Source organism: Phalacrocorax aristotelis, chromosome 1, assembly GCF_949628215.1.
Source record: "Phalacrocorax aristotelis chromosome 1, bGulAri2.1, whole genome shotgun sequence".
NCBI lineage: Eukaryota > Metazoa > Chordata > Aves > Suliformes > Phalacrocoracidae > Phalacrocorax > Phalacrocorax aristotelis.
Genome location: NC_134276.1, coordinates 170,836,988 through 170,855,496, shown reverse-complemented (window position 1 = coordinate 170,855,496; position 18,509 = coordinate 170,836,988). Strand labels below are relative to the sequence as shown.

Below are 18,509 nucleotides of genomic sequence, written 5' to 3'. Positions count from 1 at the left end.
TAGCAGTAGCTCTTTCTGAAATAGAGTTGTTAAGGAATTTCCTCAGAGTTACTCCTTTACAAAGCAGTGTCTTGCAAGGGCTTGCTGCTTCAACCAATACAGTAAACTTACATTGTTAATAAAGAAGCCTCAATTCACCAAAAACCTACTCACCTTGCCATGCTTTTTCTTAAAGGGTGAATTTAAATAAACCTTATGTTTGGTTCTGCGTGGCAATATTATCTTATCCCATTAATTTTTGGAACATGGTATTTAAAAATACAGGCTTACAGGCTTGTATGTTGGAAAGTCATTATATGTTCATTGTAGCTCCTTTTCAGATGTCACTGCTTTTCAGTAGAACTAGCAAACTTTAAGAAGTAGAAGAAACTGTTCAGAAGCTGTTGCAAACAAGGAATTTCAGACACTGTTTCTAGTTGGGTGACAAGGGCAGTTTCTTCTCCTCCACATTCTTTTGGGGGAGACACGACTAAGACACTTTGGTGAGTTGAAGTACAAAAGCGGGGTGTCTTTTCATGTATTCCTGTAGTATGCTATGTTTTGGTTTTTTTAATAAGATTCCTCTGGCTGCCAAGAAGACCATAAATATGTTTGAACTTAATCTTGGCTTAGTATTTTAATGTACTCTGATCCAGCCAGGCAAAAAGATGTAGTAGCATCCTTTAACACTTAACATTGGTTGGTTTTGGTTTTTGGTTTTTGTTGGTTTTTTTTTTTACAAAGGCGGTAGCAGCTTTGAAAGAAGGCTCTTTCTTGCTTGAAGCCAGTGCTCCAAGCACTACAAAAGAAGAAAGAACCTGCACTGCCATTATGTGAGTAACACCAAATGGATTGGTTTGATTTCTTTTAAATGATCTTTGTCCTGGTTTTATTTTAGCTGCACCTGCATCTTGTTGCACATGAATTCTTTCCCGTAGCACTGCTCCTTTACCACTAGTTGTGAAAGGGGATTGTTCTGCTCTCAGGCCCAGGCTGCAAACCACAACTGAGATTACCTATCTGGGTGAGAGATCTCTATGGCCTGTTTTTAGAGGATAGTGTACTTAAACCTAAACACAGTTAAAAAACCGAACAAACCAAAGCAAAAAAAAAATCACAAGCATTTCAGGGCTAAAGGCAATAAAACAGACTATAGCTTCCAAATAACTCATCAGCTTCAATGTGTGAACCCCAACAGACTGGTGTTCTTACATATTTATGGATCCACATTACCTGGCTAATATTAGCTGTTTTATCCTTAGGTTTAACACTCTCTAGTTTTGGGGAAAATGCTGTATGTTTTTGTTCAGTCATCTCTGCTTTTCCTCAAAACTAAATCAGTGTTCAACTGTCTGTAGCTTTTTAATATCTTTGGTCCCAACAATTGACAGTAAACCATGCTGTGTCAACTAGTGGTCAAAAGGAATGCCTTTGACCTCTAGTTACCTTCTTATTCTTCCAAGGCAGAACAGTGTTTTCGAACAACCCAATACATAGGAGTTGCACCTTTTGATTGGGTTATCCATATATTATTCTTTCAGTAATCATAAAACTGCTCTTTAATAGTTTCTAGGGCTTAGGAAGTTCATGCAAGATGAGAGAAAATGATGTACGATAAAGTTCATTTGTGGTGTCTTTTTTGTATGCTATCTTTCTGTAGACAGGACTTTCATGAACATTCAGTGGCATTGGAGTAACGGGCAGAGTTGAGAAAAAAACCAACCTTTTCATGAACTTTTATGAAGAATAAAAAAAAATAAGCAAAGTATAAGCTTCGATGGTAAGTTAAACTTTTTGTTATTATTAATGTCCTTCTTTACCTGTTCTTGAGCATCTATATTTATGAAGTTCTTCAAGTCTCCTGTTTGTTCTTCAAAGCATTTGAAATTTATTTTTTTAATTGTTTTTGAAATATTTTGAGAAACACCTTTAAACCTAAAACCACAAATAATTAACACACTGCCTTGTTGATAACTTAGTATTCTTTGTTAGTATGTTAAGTTACTCAAGGTTCTAGACAACTTAATTTTCATAATTCTCCAGTTTGCAGCATTCATTTGAACTGCATAGCTGTCTGCTAAAAACTTCATTAAAATTTATCATCAATCTTTTTTTAATAAAACAGGAAATGTCGCAGTGTATCCAGCTTGTGTGAGGGCTTTTCAGGGGTAGACTTTCTAATGAGAGTACTTCTTTTAAACACTAAATTGTGTAAGATTTGAGGAAAGCTTTCTATCCTGATTTTTAGGTATGTAGTGTCATTAACTTCTGAAATATTGGGTGTCTTAATTTGACTTTATTTATAAAGTTGAGTTTTTAATGAGTAAAGCTACTCAAGATTCTGTCCATGTATTTCAGCTTTTGTCCATGAAAACTCTTAGAGAAGATGGCTGATGTAAGCCTGAAGGAAGCAGCACTAATAGTTGGTGTGGTGGCAGCCTGCTACTGGAACAGTCTCTTTTGTGGCTTTGTTTTTGATGATGTTTCAGCAATTTTGGACAATAAAGATTTGCATCCTTCTACTCCGTTAAAAAATCTGTTTCAGAATGACTTCTGGGGCACTCCGATGTCTGAGGTAAACTGTTTGTGAAACACTGAGGCATTTAGGAAACGGAAAAAAACCTTGCAGAGAGTTTTTACACTTTTTGTCCCTAATGTGGTTTTAACAGAATAGTTTGTTTCTGATGGATTGTGGTAGTGCTAGTGGTTTGTTCTGTAAGATCAGGAACAGGTGTTGCTTATATTTTTTCCCTTTGTTCAATAAAAGAACCTATAAGAAAATGAAGTCGTATATCACACTTCAAGATGCTGTGTGGTATCTAATTCCAATATTGAAATCAGACAACTCTGACCATTTTCCCTTATCCTCCTGCAAAAGGTAGACATTGACATGCACGGATATTTATTTCTCGTTGCAGTCTGGAAGGAAAGATGAAACTCTTAAACAACAAAGCTAGGAGTTAGAGAATGGGTGTTGAAACTATTAAATTTATTTGAATAAGTATGTTTATGTGAATTCAGAGTATTTGGTTTTTAGCCCATGTAGAATGGCTATGTTTTTATCTGAAAAGCTGCCTCGGCATTGAAGTTGTTGATAAACATCATTAAATGACAATGGCTAAAGGATTTACATATAGTTCAGAAAGTTACTCATGGTGCCATTGCTGAGCAAATGAATAAAAATTCTTGACATAATTTTTTGCCTATAAAGGCATTCTGCCTTGTAATCTTCTCTTATGTCCATAACATACAGGGTTAGTTCCTTGAGAGATACTAATTGCTAGCTCTACAAAAAGACTGACACATAATTTTCATATAACCCTGTAATGAAAGCTTCCAGACTTTTTTTCAGGTGCCATCTAGACCTGTAGTCATTGAAAGCGGGTTCCTAAACTCTTCCCAGTAAAATTCCAAGTAGTATTTTTCAACATGTTTTTACTCCAAAGAAATCCCTAACCATGTGGAGCTGCAGAAAGCCATCTCGTTCAGTGTTGATTTTGCACTTAACCAACTGAAAGTCAGGTTAATTTTGGCTAAATGAAGTCAGATTAATTTGCTTGTTCATGGCTTTTAAAATATTTTTTCCGATCTTGTGTTTTTTGTGTTTCTTATCTTGTATTTTTGTCTGTGTGTGCAATTTGGTTCCCTGTGCCCAACCCCCATTTTTTTCTTAGATTTTTTTCCTTTGTTTTACAGACATAGTCAGCAAAATATCAACAGGCTGTGGGTTGACAAATGCATTTTGGAGCAGGAAGATGGTGTTAAGTGTAGTAAAAGGGTTTATAGATGGAGTAACTGGCAACATAGACATACTGACTGGTAGACATATTAAAAATATGTAGCTAACACATATAGATGGACACACCAGTTTTTTATTTTATAAAATAACTGATCTAAAACATGAAATGGCAGACTAATCAAAATACTTGAATGTATTAAAACTATGCGGAAGTAGGAAAAATAGTCAGAATTAACTTCTGTGTTTAATTTTAAATTGAGTTTTCATTTAATTCACTAGATTATTTCTTAATTATTTTTTTAGTATTACTGATTTTCAGGTCTTTATTTTGAAGGTAGATGCCTGAGAATCATGTACACGTAGATGTTTAGAAAGGTATTTTGGAGTAAAAGTCCCTTTATAAGTTGGTGGTGACTGATTGATTTATTTATTTTCTTTTAGGAAAGGAGTCATAAATCTTATCGTCCCCTTACAGTTCTTACATTTCGCTTAAACTACTTGTTCAGCGAGTTAAATGCAGTTTCTTACCACTTCCTAAATCTGGTCTTTCATGTGGTGGTTTGTGTAGTCTTCCTCAAGGTCTGTAAGCTTTTTCTGGACAACAGGAGCAGCATAGTTGCATCCTTGCTCTTTGCAGTGCACCCAATACATACAGAAGCGGTAGGTATAGCTGTGATATACTTAATTTGTTCAAGCTGTATTAATTAACCTTAATTTTCATGGGTTTTGTATCTGTTTATATATTGTAACTGGAATAAGTGTGTGATTTTGCTAGTATTTACTCCGCCCTTTAGAATGAGTGGTGGAGGTGACAAATTCTAGTGCTTGGACTTGTTTGGTATTCCATGCAGCTACTGAAAAATAATTTAGTTATTTAAAAACTTAGGTCTCTGCTATGAACATTGGGGTTTATGGTGATGGTTACTTTAGCTTACATAGGTATTTGTGTTCTGTGATCATTTATCCGGTATCATATTTTGCAAATACCGTGGATACCTCTTAATTTCCAGAATCACTAAGCACACTAAGTCTGTTCTGTCCACTTTCTTTTATGTCAATATATCTATTTGGCACGGCTTTTTCTAGGATTTTTGTTGCTGTTGTACATCCAGCTTAGGTCCATTCTGTTTGAACCTTCCATTTCTTAACACGTCCAATAGATGAAAGAGGAAATATGTACACCTCTCATTTACATTTCCTTTGATTCTGAAGGAGTTTTTCACTGCTGTGAAAAGCATTATTTATACAAGCTGTCTGATGATACAGTTTTTAATGGTCAATGAGGTTTACAATGTTGTGGAGTAAGTGGAGTCTTGTGATCACCATTCATTAGATGAGTTTCTGTCAGAAACACTGCTAAAGCTGATCTGTGGAATTCTCTGCTGTTATTTCTGCACCACTTAGATTGACTGTTCCAGTTGACATGTTGCAAAGCCCATTCTCAGTCTCTTTTTTCTTAAGAGTATTAGCTGATTTTCAGAAAACTGAAAATACTTAAAAAGCTTTGCTTCTTCGGGGGGGTTATCCCACTTTTATTTTGGTGTTTGTTTTAATGGGGGGGCGGGGAGGAGAGATATCTCTGATATGAAAAAAATGTTAAGGGTTTGCTCTTACCTTATGTTGTATTTTTTGGTCCTGATTTGTTTGGCTAAAGATTTTGCATCTCTCTTCTCTAAAGACAAATCCCTGTCAGTAGCAATTCAGTAGCCTGCATCTGTGTATTTTTAGCAAATCTTTATAGAAATTAAGTTCATGGGGTTTGTAATTGACTGCTATTTGAGCTACTAGTATGTCCTTGCTAGAAATAGTTAGTGGCATGTTTAAAAATGCAAAAGTAAGACACCTAAAAATTTTTGCTTGCTTTTATGCTTGAAAGCGCAAACCCTTACAGAATCTTGGGTAAAATATGGGTTAAAAAATAATTTGTTAATTCCATTTGGTTTTCTGTTTCTTTGAAAAACATGCTTTAAATTTGAAAGTTTGTCTTTGCCTCTGTAGTAAATGTGATAGTATCATTACAGGAGCATTAGCAAGTTGCTGGTGGCTTACAGTCGCAGTTCATGGCTTAGATCATCCTATGTAATTTTATCACTTTCATTCCAAATATGATGATCCTTTATCCTGCTTGAGTTGTCAGATGCCATATGAGATAACAGTACCACAGTTGCTTTTAGTACTGTGCAACAGAGTTAGCAAAAAGTATCGTAAAAATCCTACAAAGCACTGTGTAATGAAAGCTTATTGTGTAAGGCAATGTATTTCGGAGTTTTGAAGCAATTAGGTAATAAGTGTGTAATCACTGATATTAGCCACATGAGGGCACTGTAAGACTATGTGATTGGTAGAACTTGATGCTGTACTTAAAACACTTGGAGACTCCCGAGATCTAAGTGCAATTGTAATTGAATTTCCCTGCTGTTGTACTTGGATACTTCCTCCCCCCACCTTTTTCAATTAAAGTTTTCTGCTTTTGAGAAATAGTGCATTTTATCCTTTCACGTGTTTGCATTGAGAGTTCTGCCTAACCTGCAACCAAGAAAGGATTCTTAGAGGTGGCAGTTGAGACTTGTACACATGTATAAAAGGCAAAACAGCATAATAAATGAGCTCTGTTTTAGAACTGGGGACTTGGGTGCTGACTAACTTATTCAGACTTCAGTGAAAACTCAAAAATAGGTCTCATTCCCAGTTTTTATATCATTTTGATGGTACCTTTTGTATGTTTTATAATCGAAGTGTATTTGATTTGAATTCCTTCACGTTAGTCTCCCACTTATTGCTCCCCTGCACAAGAGTTTGAAACAGCAGATGCAATACATAAACATTTCAAATCTTTATCTATCTTATGATAAATGGGTTTTTCCTGGAGAAGTTAGCAGAGCAGGATAAATAGAAAGTTACTTTCTGCTTGACTTTAGAGGGAAGGTGGGCTCTTCCGGTGGCAGTATGCCATCTTCTGAGGAAGAACTTTTGAGGAAATGGGTTGAATAACAGCATCATACTTTCATTTGTCCTTGTCTTTAGAATCTCAGTTCAGTCCTTCTAGCTACTTTGCTACTGTTCTGGCCAGAGGTATGTTGACCACCTTAACAGCTACGGGATGTCAACTAGCCTTGTGAATGCTGGAATTTTCTCTCTTAAGTCACCTTTGTATCCAGAAGTAGGATCTCTCTCTTGTTGGCAACCTTTTGTTGGGGTTGTGGAGGTGTACCAGCACACTTGCTTTACTAATGATCTCTTTCAACTGCTCTACAGACAAAGTTAGTATTTTCTGTCTTAACGCTGGACAATTTTGAGATCCAGACTAGGAATCCTTGAAGCTTCTTAAGACATTTTGGAAAAAAAACCACCCATATACTGTTCAAAATGTTAACACAAGCTCTGATGTCCTATCAGTTGTGAAACTTGTTTTGTCTATGCACAATTCAGCGAGTTCTTTGGTAAATGTATGCTACTGACAATGGAAGGACCAGAGCATGATTTAAAATTCAGATTTGAATACTTTTCTTTACACTGTGACCTTGGGTATTGAGCTACTTTCTCTTTTTATGCTGTGCTGGATCAATCATGCTTGACCAAGAATGTACCTAGCAATAAAAACTTCTAGCTGGGTCCAGACAGCTTAAAGTCAGTATTCAGCATCATCATAATTAAATATTGAGCTGTGAGGTTTTCTTAGCTAAATATGACTGTCTACCTCAGAATAGCATGCCATTTTTCAGCCAGCTTACTTTGGATGTAATCAGAGGCGTTACAAAAGAGGACAAATAAGGAAGCAAGGCAGTCCTAAATGGTACTGTGGTCAGCACAGTGGCTACTGCAGTAACCATTAACATAGTGACCTGTCTTCCATCTCTGGTTGTTGGCTGAACCTTAATGTTTTTTGAAAACAGCTACTGAAATGGAAATTAATCTATATTTCATTGGGGATTCTGAAACAACCTTCTGCCCTATGGATTCTACAAATTTTCATAAAATTCATTCCTCTCTGGCCGATCAAAGGTGGTGACACCTGCAATTTTAATATTACCAACCAAATTATCATTCAGAAAATCATCAGACCTGTAGTAAAGCCTGAGTCATTCTGCAACTCCATTGCACAGAGCTTGCCATCAATTTATTTTTAAATCTTGACTGCTCACCTAAGAGCTGCCATGGCACCAGTCAAGGGAATGCCTCTTTCAGATTCAGTTCTGTTCAGTCAGTCAGAAAAGGTATGAACAAAAATAACAATCGTAGTTTCTATATGCCACTGTCTGCAGGTTGTATATATACAACAGTTTCCTGTGGAGATGAATAGCCATAGTAATTTCTGTGAACTGTTCTTGTCAGGCTTCACTTAAAGCTCCTATTGAAGAAAGCTAGTTTCTTCTTCCAAGTATTATGAAGAAAGCAGTTGTTATCATGCCCAAATTCTCCCTCAAAGGCTATTTGTGGCTGGTGTTACTAAAGAGAAAAGAAAGTACAGCATTTCTCAATTGTCTCATCAATGGTGATACTTAGGGACATACGAGCTACAGGTGGCCACCGAGGACCTGTATTATCCCATCGTGGAATTCAGTACTGATTGAACTGAAAGCAGCCTTACTCTTTTTAGCCTTTTTTGCTTGGTTTACAGATCTTGTTTATGCATATCCTGAGAGTATATCGGTCATGCACTATTATAGTACTAGAATAGTCACTAGAAGAATAATCTTGTTTTTTTCTTCTTTGTCTTTTCAGGTAACTGGAGTTGTGGGCAGAGCAGAGCTTTTATCATCTATCTTTTTTCTAGCTGCTTTTTTGTCATATACAAAATCTAAAGGGCCAGATAATACCATAGGTAAATGATTGACAAATACGTACATAACTTAATTTCTGTATCACTGATAATAGAGCTCTTGGGTTACATGGGTGTATTGGTTATTCAGCAAGTGTGTACAAGAAACCCTTCAGCCCAAAGATACTCATGTAATAGTACCTTCCATTATAAATTGCCTGGTTTTTTCCTCCCCTCTTCAAGACTTAAGCACTTTTTTCAGTTGTTTTGCAACATCTAGAGTAGGGGACTTTTGTACTGACTTCTGTTAATGCAAGTAAGTGGAAGTATGCTGAGATACCTCAGATGGTTACAAGTAAGCTGCAGAGTTTCAGTGGAGATGTAGGAGGCCTGCCTCTTCCAAAGTCAGTCTGACCTTGTCAAGATTCATGACTCCCTATAAAACATGCAATTTGAGAAAGTGTTCTGGTGAATTAGGGAAGATCGGCATTTTTTGTTTTCCTATCATAGATTATTCTTTTGCCTTTCATTTAGTTCGTTCAATCTAAGGGAGGCAATTTTAAAACTGATACATGTATGTTATTTTCTGTAGAGTAAAACTGGTAATCTTCCCTTTGATAACAAATGGCATACTGAATAAGTTATAGAGCATAGCATGTTCTAACATGAGCCAAAGTTTTAACTTTTTAGGTTAATTTATGTTATTGTTTGTCTTTATTGTAAGATGGAATGTTTTCATTAATGTCTTCATTTGCAGTGTGGACTCCAATTGCAGTGACTGTGTTTCTAGTAGCTGTTGCAACACTCTGTAAAGAACAAGGAATAACAGTGGTGGGGATATGCTGTGTATATGAAGTATTTATTGCTCAAGGGGTAAGCTGTTGAAAAACTAAATTGGGTTCCTTCTCAGGCATTCTGTAATGAGACATTAAGTACTTTGAAGTGTCATATTTCAGCATTTTTTTTTTGTCAGTTCAGGCTAACTCTATAATTCTGTTACATTCTTCAGATTTTATTTTTTTTTTTGACTCAGTGTTTAACATACATGGTTCATAGTGAGCGAATCCAGTGACTTCTAAGTTGTCTTTTACATGCTATACAGAGATGGTACCAAATACACCCAATAAAGAATCGACATGCCTTAATGGAAACCTAAGGTTTTAGCTGACTGAGGTTTTCAAAGATTAACGTGTAACAGTCTTGATTAAAGCCTGAGGTGCATAACACTGGGGGATTATTTGGTTTTAATTCCTGTAGTAAAAATACAGAACGTACTGTATACAAATGCATTTCATCACATTCTAATGAATAACCAGATGTTTTGGAGTAGCCTTTTTTGAATCAGTAATATTCTTATGAAATTTGTTGTTCTATGAGTACCTTTCATTTCTAATCTGATAGGTTTCATCTTAAGTATTGATAAGTCTTTAAGTTAATAGTAACTTTTGTTTAGAGAAACAGGATGTTCCTGCAATGAAATAGTTCTTGGCTTTTTAAATAGTCAAGCAATATAAAATTTAAAAAAGTATATGATTGCATATCCTAAGAAAATTTTTTAGTTTACTATATCTTAATTATTTGAAGGAATATTTTGCAAAAACTGCACCAGTAAAAGCCAAAAGGTTGTCTGTCTTGGGGAATTACATTCAAGGCCAAAATACCAAAATCACTTCTTTTTGTGCTTACAGAAATATGTGTGTTTGTAACTATTTCCTTTGCAACTCCAGCGAATAAGCATATAATTTTCAAACTGGATTTCTAATGAAATCACCAGTTTGTGACTGTACTTTTCAATCCACTCTTCCTTTCTTTTAGTAACTTTTGATCTGATCCTCAATTTCATGAAAGTTTAACAAGTTTGTGTAAGTCGACTGAGTAGAAAAGATAAAATCCAAACTGAGGCTTATTCTGAGGGCACATGACCAGTTCTCAAAAAACCTATCAATATCTTTAGTTCAGCCAACCAATATATGTGAAACAATAAATCATCTCCAGCACAAGACATGAAGACACAGGGAAAAGAGGTACACAGGGAAGACATTAGGGTATGTAATGGGGAACTGCAAGATCATAATGTTAACGAGTCAGGGAAAGATGGGTTATTGCAGTAGAGGCCTAAAATAGAAATCCAGGGCTAATCAGGAAGTGAGTAGTATTTCAACTGTTTCTGAGGAGTTTTATTTATAGAACAAGTTTTCAGAGGGGCTTATAATTCTAAAAATAGTGATCTCTCGTCTTCAAAATTTATTTCATGGTCATACTTTATTTATTGAAGTCTGTGAAGATGGTACAAATTATTTAATCTGTCATTGCAAAATACAGAACTACAGGCATATGAGTTCAGCAAGAATACTTGAGTAGAGTTATTTTTGTTAGAATGGTAGACTTCTTTTGGGGGGTTATCATGAAAGCTCTGAGAAGCTGAGTTAAGTAGCTGTTGGGAGCAGTCATTCAGAGAAAACCAGAGGAAAAAAAAAAGGTTAGGTAGCTCATTTTTCTGAGGGATTGATGAGTACACTGTCTGATTAAAAACACTTTTTTCCTTTGCAGTATACCTTGCCAGTGTTGTTGGACACAGCTGTACAGATTCTTCGAGGGAAGGGCAGTATTCCTTTCTCTATGCTCCAAACACTGTTGAAGCTCATAGTCCTAATGTTCAGTACACTGCTGCTTGTAGTTGTCAGAGTCCAGGTTATCCAATCTCAACTTCCAGTGTTTACAAGGTAATAGTAAAGTCTCTCTTATTTACCGACACTGATAAATAAGATGAGGCTTAATGAGGTCTGAGTGAAATGGCCAAAAATACATCAACTTAATTTTTTATTAACTTATTTTAATATTGGTAAGTAATAACTGTACTTTTTTTTTTTTTTTTAAATGGGTAAATGGTACATTGCAGACAAGAATGTCCAAAATATTCAGGTATCTGAGCAGGCATTGATTTTTAAAAACTGTAAAATGCAAGGAGATTAGGATATTGTACCTGTCTGTACGTTGTTCTAGCTATGAATCTAAAGTTTGCTGGTTTCTGAGCACAAAATGGTTCAAGACCAGTTTTTTCATTAAAAGTTTCTTTTTCTCCTTTCTTCTGCTTTAGGTTTGATAACCCTGCTGCTGTTAGTCCATCCCCAGCCAGACAGCTGACTTTCAACTATCTCCTCCCTGTAAATGCCTGGCTTCTTCTCAACCCCTCAGAATTATGCTGTGACTGGACAATGGGCACTATTCCTCTTGTGGAGTCTTTATTAGATGTTAGAAATGTTGCCACTCTTACCTTCTTCTGTTTTTTGGGATCTTTGATTGTCTTCAGTCTCCGATATCCTGGGGATTCCTCCAAGACTGTATTGATGGTATGAATGATGCATAGTTTTTCTCCTTTTTTTTCAAGAGTGTCAGTGGCTCAGGTTATTTTGTCACATGTCTAATCTGCTGTGACCCAGAGATATTACATGCATCTCCTTTTAGGCTAGAATGAACACATAAGAAGAAAATTGTTGTAGCAACAAAGTTGTTAAATTGCAATTAAGTATGTGACTCTGTCAGGGATGAGATGGAGAAGAACAGACAAGAGATGAAAATAAGTATGTCCCTTGTTATGTATTTGCAAACTGTATTGCAGCCTTTCTTAAGTATTCAGAACACAAATAGCAAATGGGGGTTTTCAGTAGAACTTAAATATATTTTAAGGATTGGAATGCATTTCCATCCTGAAAACTGTTTACTTTATTTAAATGTCAGTAGTTATGCTGCATATTTAGCAAGTGACTTGATTTTCTTTCTCAAAGTATAAAGGAAGAGAACATATTTTGGCATTTAGGAATATAAGTTTTCCTCTGTTGTTCTTTTAACAAAGTCAGTCTTCAGTAGTCTTTCCCATATTCTAAGGAAAAATTCATTTTGTCAACCTGTAAGATTAGTTCCTTTTTTTCAGTATTATATGACCTTAAAACTGAAATGGATTAATGGCAGAGAATACTTTAGAGGAAATGGAAAGAAGCAAATGAGCTATTTTTTTCATCCAAACCCAGTCATCTTTTTGATTGCTTCCACTGAAAATTTTCACAAGATTAATGATTACCTGACACCATGTTTTTTATTAAATCAGTGGTGCAATTATGTGTACAACAAACCTGCGTGCATGGATCTTAGTCTGCTTCAGAAATAATGCACTTTTTTAATATGTAACTCAGCCAGCAAAAGTTTCAGATGAGTGGGAGTATTTGTGCACAACTTAAGACTAAGAATTTCTTTGCTAATCAGCTGACAAACTTTGATTCACTTCAGAGAGGTCTAATGTTATAGTTCTGACTCATATGGTTTTTCTTGTCTTGTCACTGGAGTGGGACAATTTGTTTCACTAGAAAATCTATGAGAATGATCTGTAGTATTGCTGATGAAGACTCTTGACCTGAATTTGGAAACTGTATGAAGAAAATAAAATTAGGTGGCTTATTGATGTAATAAATGTGCAAGGTGACATACCCAGGAAAAAAAAAAGCTATAGTTTTACCGCACTTGAAAAATGTAAAGGAGTAGTTTAATCTTCCTTCTTAAATAAGCTGAAACAACTTTTCTCCGGTATACTGGCAGCAGTAGAAATGTGTGTGGGGAGTGGTTTGGTTTTTATTCATAGGATAGCTCTTGAAGTTTAAGGCTCTTTATTTCCCTACATTTCTGTTTACTCCTACCCAGTAAAGCTCAGAAAGGAAAGGGTTAATGGAATTGTCAGCATCCATTGTTGTATGTCAGTTAGTTTTTGTTTGAGGGTGTGTTTTTTATATTTGTTTTTATTATGCCAAGTGTTTTTTATAGGAAGGGTCTTCTGAGATCATTTGTTCCAGTGTGTGAGCCTCAAAGTCGCTTAACGCAGCATAATCCTTGTTTAATGAAAGTTGTTTTCCTTTAATATGTTCCTATGTTGTGTATATAACCTTCAGTATGATGCTGGGTTTTTTTCAGACACAAAGTCTAAGTGCCTGGAAGCTAATTTCTTAGGAAATGAGAATGCTATATTTTATATTAAAAACTAATTGTTATATATTGTAACATGCAACACTCTAGGCCAAAGCCTATTTCTGCCTTCCAGTAAGCCATTAATGTCCTGAGGTAGACTGGATAGTCTGCCAAGGCAGAGAACAATTCCTTTCTGAGGGCTTCTCAATCTGACTTACTAGAGAAATCATAGTACCATCTTTGAAGAAAGTGAATCTTTATTTAGTGATACCAATTTACACAGATTACGGTGATGTTCCAGATAACTGTGTTGAATTATTAGTTTTTGAAAAACTTTTTTCCACACTTGGTTCTTAGTTCTGCCAATAAAAGCATGAATTTGTGCTGCTCAAAATAAAGTACTACCCTAGCAGGTATGAATTCTATGAGATGAGCTGTCCATATGGATACCACATTGTATTTGTACAACGGTAGCTTCATTACAGTTGGTACCTTGATTGACTGCATTGTTTGATGTTTCACACTCTAATGACTGTCACTCTAAAGGATTAATAAAGGGCTTTGTAAAGAGCTTCTGCCATTACAAATCCCTAGCGTGTTTTGGCTCTTCCACTAGCTTAACGAGAGCCTGAGGTGTCGTGCCGAAGCCTGATCTAAGGGAGAAGTCTCATGTTACTTTTGTTCATGAGATCACAAAAGGTACAACTTTAGACCTGCTGCAGAATTAAAGATGTTTATTTGGACTTTGCAAAAAAGAAAAAAAGGTGAAGGAGAGGGTTCCAAAGTGCAAAAGAGAAAGGAGGTCACAAGTATGTCTGAACATGTCTTTCTGTATTTGCTGATGTGGATATGGATTTATTTGGTGCTGTACTGCTTGAGGGACAAGACAGAAGAAGGGATTTCTTCTCCCACTTCAAGTGCCACTGGACATGCCGCAGTTCTCCCAAGTACAGTCTCACAGGATGAGCTCACTACTGGGAGATGCAAAAGTTAAAGGATTCATTTTCAGTCAGTTTTCGTCTGTTTGATACCAGTCACCTCCAGAAAAAAATAACTCCAGTAAGTGTGTACATTGTGTTTCATTTTGTCTTATTCTAATTTTTGCCATAGGTTCTGAAATTATCTTTTCAAAATAACAGAACTAGGAGAGGACAAAACAGATAAATTGCTTTCTTTTCCTGCCAGCTGAAAAACTAACAAAAAATGGGACCGTACCTTTTAAATCTGAACCCGTGCTTTGCAGGTTGATGTCATTATGCTGCTTGAAGTAATCATTAATAATGAACATACCCTGGAAACAAAGAGTAGTTAAATTCTCTTATATTTTCTGTTTACTTCATCCCTGTGAACAGTCAGATAACATGACTGTCAGACTAAGTGACCTTTTTAAATAGGTTACAGTACACATGTTGAGTACCAAGAATAGTACTGATCTAGAATTGCATTGGTGGCTTTTCAGTAGGTTTCAGAATCAAGCTGTGATCATGGCCCTTGTTTGTTCATGAAATTTCTTGGGTATAGACATTCCTTTGTTGGCTAGTGAAACTTAATAAAAGCTTTTTAGTATCTTTTAGTATTTGCCAAGTGTCCCAAACAAGGGTGTACCTCCCTTGTGATAAGACAGCACTCCATGCTACTCAGCCGCAAACTTTATTGGCTTGTTATTATGCAGATGTCAGGAACAGACAGGTATGCTTATGCTTCTTGGAGTAAGTTTTTAACACTTTTAAGCATCATGCCAAGACTTCAGTACTTCTAAATATAACAGTATTTATTTCTCTACTTCCTATGCTTACACATCACTCAGGCTTTGAAATGTTTCCTTGTGTACTTTTGACTGGTTACTTAGCAGTTCAAATACACTTTATAGCTTATGGTTGTATTTTAGAGTTTTGTCGTGTGCTTTTTTCTTCCTGTGTGCTCTAATAGTTTTTGTCTGTCTTTTTTTTCAGTTGCCTTGACCAGGATATTTTTTGAATTAAGCTTCTGTATCTGCTGAAAGACTATGATAAAAAGAAAAAAAAAATGAACAGAAGAGAATGCATTTTTATTTGCACTAGGGCTTTGAGTCTGTTGCTCAAGTAATTGTATTTGAAGGACTGTACTAAAGAGAGGCAAAAGGATATAAAGAGAAGTCCGGCAAAACATAGTGTAATGTTTGTCGTCAGAAGAATTGCACAGAGCAGAACATGCAAAAACCTTTTTGTCAGATGCCTAGATCACAAGCGCTCAGTGGAGACCAAGCACTTGCTATATCAACTGTGGAATCCTTTCCACTCAAACCTATTAGAAAGAATTGGCTTTCACTATAGATATGTTGACCTCATGGGGCTGTGGGTCTAACGTGCTTACTACATTAAAAAAAAAAAAAAAAAAAAAAACCTGCATTTTTTGAGCAATAGTATAAAGCAATAACTTTTTTAAAATCTTAAGAGGTGACTTCTTCAGTTTGGTTTATCAGAAGATTCATACAATAATTCATTTAAGCCTGTGTACAAGCCTTACCTACATTTTAAAGCTAAATGCAGTTTATTCACATTGCAGTAAAACTATTTGCAAAAGAATACATTGTTTTCTAAAGCACACTTTGAATGTGCTTTTGTGCATTTCCTTTTATACGCACAAATATTTTTGGCTGCTCAAAACAATGAAATATAGAATGATACCCTTACTTCCCATAATCCATCCCCAAAAGTGTGAAGGTATTTGCTGTGACTAAATTAAAAACTTGATACGGAGGACTGGCTTGGGGATAGCATGAAGAATCCTCCATTTCCAAGTGGATTACAAAGATCTATTACAGAGTCTGTGTTGAGGCTTTTACTTTTACAGATTGGTAGGTGCTCTATAAGGAGCACGTACTATAAAAATGTACAGGAGAAAGAAAGAGGAATGTGAAATGCCATTAAATTTTGTCCCCAAGTAGTTAACATATTCCCTATATTGTGCTTGTGATTTCTTCAAGGCTCAATTATGTATTTTCAGGTAGCTTAATGAATTGCTGTGGGTCAGCTGAGTTGTGTTAATGATCCATGTGCATGTTCTTGGCCCCTTGAGCTAAAACCTTACTTGAAGGTTTAAATCAGTGTTGCATTTTTATATGGGAAATCCTAGATTGACTTTCAAACTGGATGTGTTAACTATTTTAGCATGGAAAAGGCAGTTATATGCTTAAATCTAGGCAGAAGGTGACAGCTAGTTGTACTGAAATTTTCCAGAATTATTATTCTTTCTTTATTCAAAGAAATATATTAAATCCCTACAAAAAAATATTTTTGTAACTTGACATAATTATTTGAGTCTTTTCTGGTACCAGAGATTGTAAAGGTGCTATTTAATAGTCACCCAGGACTTAAAGCAAATGGTCATGTCCACTTCTTTTGCAGCAGATGGATTTCTCTGTCTTATAATAAACACATCTTTCATCACTAACCCAAGAGTTGCAGTTATGCAGTTAAGTTCGTTGTCATTTTAGATATTTCAGGGTGCCCTTAATGTACTGTCTAAACACTGATGTTTATTCAGTGGTTGATTCTGATTTTTATGTTATTTCTTCACATTTTTAACGGAAACTAAAAATGGATTTTATTGTATTGTAAAAACTGCTTTGTATATTTTATAAGCTGGTATAAATTTTTAATTGTTATAAAAGATAATGTCCAAGGTTCCCCAACTGTCATGTTTTTGTATGTGGAACTCTTATTAAAACAGTGTTTTGAAATTGATCCTTTGATCCTAGTGTTTTGTCATAGAACTGTTCTTTTCTGTAGTATAGAAAAGCAAATACACTTGTAGGCCCTTAAGTAAGAAATAGTGTCATTTGCAGGTTAAAACTTGCCGTGTTCAGAGTGGTCTCAATGTAAAACAGATCTTGATGTTTAAAAGACAAAACAAAAAAACCCGAACAAACAAAAAAACCCACCCCAAAGATCCACTATGTATGGTTTTGTCAGATTTTTTTTTTAAAAATTGCTTCATAATTTGTGTCTTGGGTAGTTTGTCACTGCCTAATCTTGATTACTGATTCATTTGCATTTCTTTTCTAGGCACTCTGCTTAATAGTACTACCATTCATTCCTGCATCAAACCTCTTTTTTCCTGTTGGATTCGTAGTAGCAGAGCGAGTGTTATATGTTCCTAGCATGGGATTCTGCATTTTAGTAGCACATGGGTGGAAGAAATTATCTAATAAAAGGTAAGGTAATGTTAGCTATGAATGGTTTAACTTATATCTCTTAATTTCATAAAAGATAACCCTATTTAGTACTGCAAGCTTTCCCAGTAGAGCTTTTACTAGTATGAATTTATTACATTACAGCTCTTATTCTGATTCAAAAATCTTAATGATCACAGAGTAATGACCAAGAAACAGTTTGGCAGTCGTGAACAAATGACAAGGAAGTTCTTAGGAGACCGGTGGATTATTCTGAGGGTATTATTTAAAATATATGTACCTGTATATATACACACTCACATGTATATACATGTATACACATATATATTTTTATACTTTATATATATATGCATACATAAATACAAAAAGCCTCAGACTCCACCAAACATTTTTAGAATACAGTATGTCTTTCATTATGCATTGCTACAAAAATGGACTTTACCTGTGAGCCTAGTAGTATAACCCATTTCTTTTCCGTAAAGAAACGCAAATGTTCTCTGTTTAGACATTTTTAAGGATTAGGCAAAAACATTTATTGGCCAGATTTGATTTGTACTTTATTCAAAGGTGATTACGGACTGAAGTTTGTATAATGCGTGTATATCAGTCCACAGCATATTAAAATATCTTCCTGTTTGAATTTTCAGATGTGCCATGCTAGGAATGGACATCAGAGCCATTCATGATTTGTTAAACTAAAATTGTTTTTAGATAACAGTTTCTCCTTAGGAAATTCTGCTCTAAAAGCATGTTTTGCACACACCTTTGTGTTTTCTGCTATCTTCTACATTGATCTGTGCATACCTCCCTCTGACCTGGATGCTTTACCCTTGTTACCCAATGGCATCTTAATGCTAGTTCAGACAAATGGAAAGGCAGCGATTCCCAGTCTGTGTTATCTGCTA

The 18,509-nt window shown here is 35.5% G+C and overlaps 1 protein-coding gene across 3 annotated transcripts in view; it reads left to right on the top strand.

The window, feature by feature from the left end:
- The window catches only part of TMTC3 (transmembrane O-mannosyltransferase targeting cadherins 3), a 33,181-nt gene that overhangs the window by 6,336 nt on the left and 8,336 nt on the right, over positions 1-18,509 (top strand). The window contains exons 2-10 of one of the 3 annotated variants that reach the window (XM_075080695.1): positions 724-812; positions 1,644-1,759; positions 2,338-2,554; positions 4,160-4,378; positions 8,441-8,540; positions 9,235-9,350; positions 11,028-11,200; positions 11,575-11,827; positions 17,477-17,625. In XM_075080695.1, coding sequence (XP_074936796.1) covers positions 2,366-2,554; positions 4,160-4,378; positions 8,441-8,540; positions 9,235-9,350; positions 11,028-11,200; positions 11,575-11,827; positions 17,477-17,625 — 1,199 coding nt within the window. In that variant the 5' untranslated portion in view covers positions 724-812; positions 1,644-1,759; positions 2,338-2,365. Of the gene's footprint in view, positions 1-723; positions 813-1,639; positions 1,760-2,337; positions 2,555-4,159; positions 4,379-8,440; positions 8,541-9,234; positions 9,351-11,027; positions 11,201-11,574; positions 11,828-17,476; positions 17,626-18,509 lie in introns of all 3 variants that reach the window. The other 2 variants (XM_075080694.1, XM_075080692.1) reach the window with 2 other exon arrangements.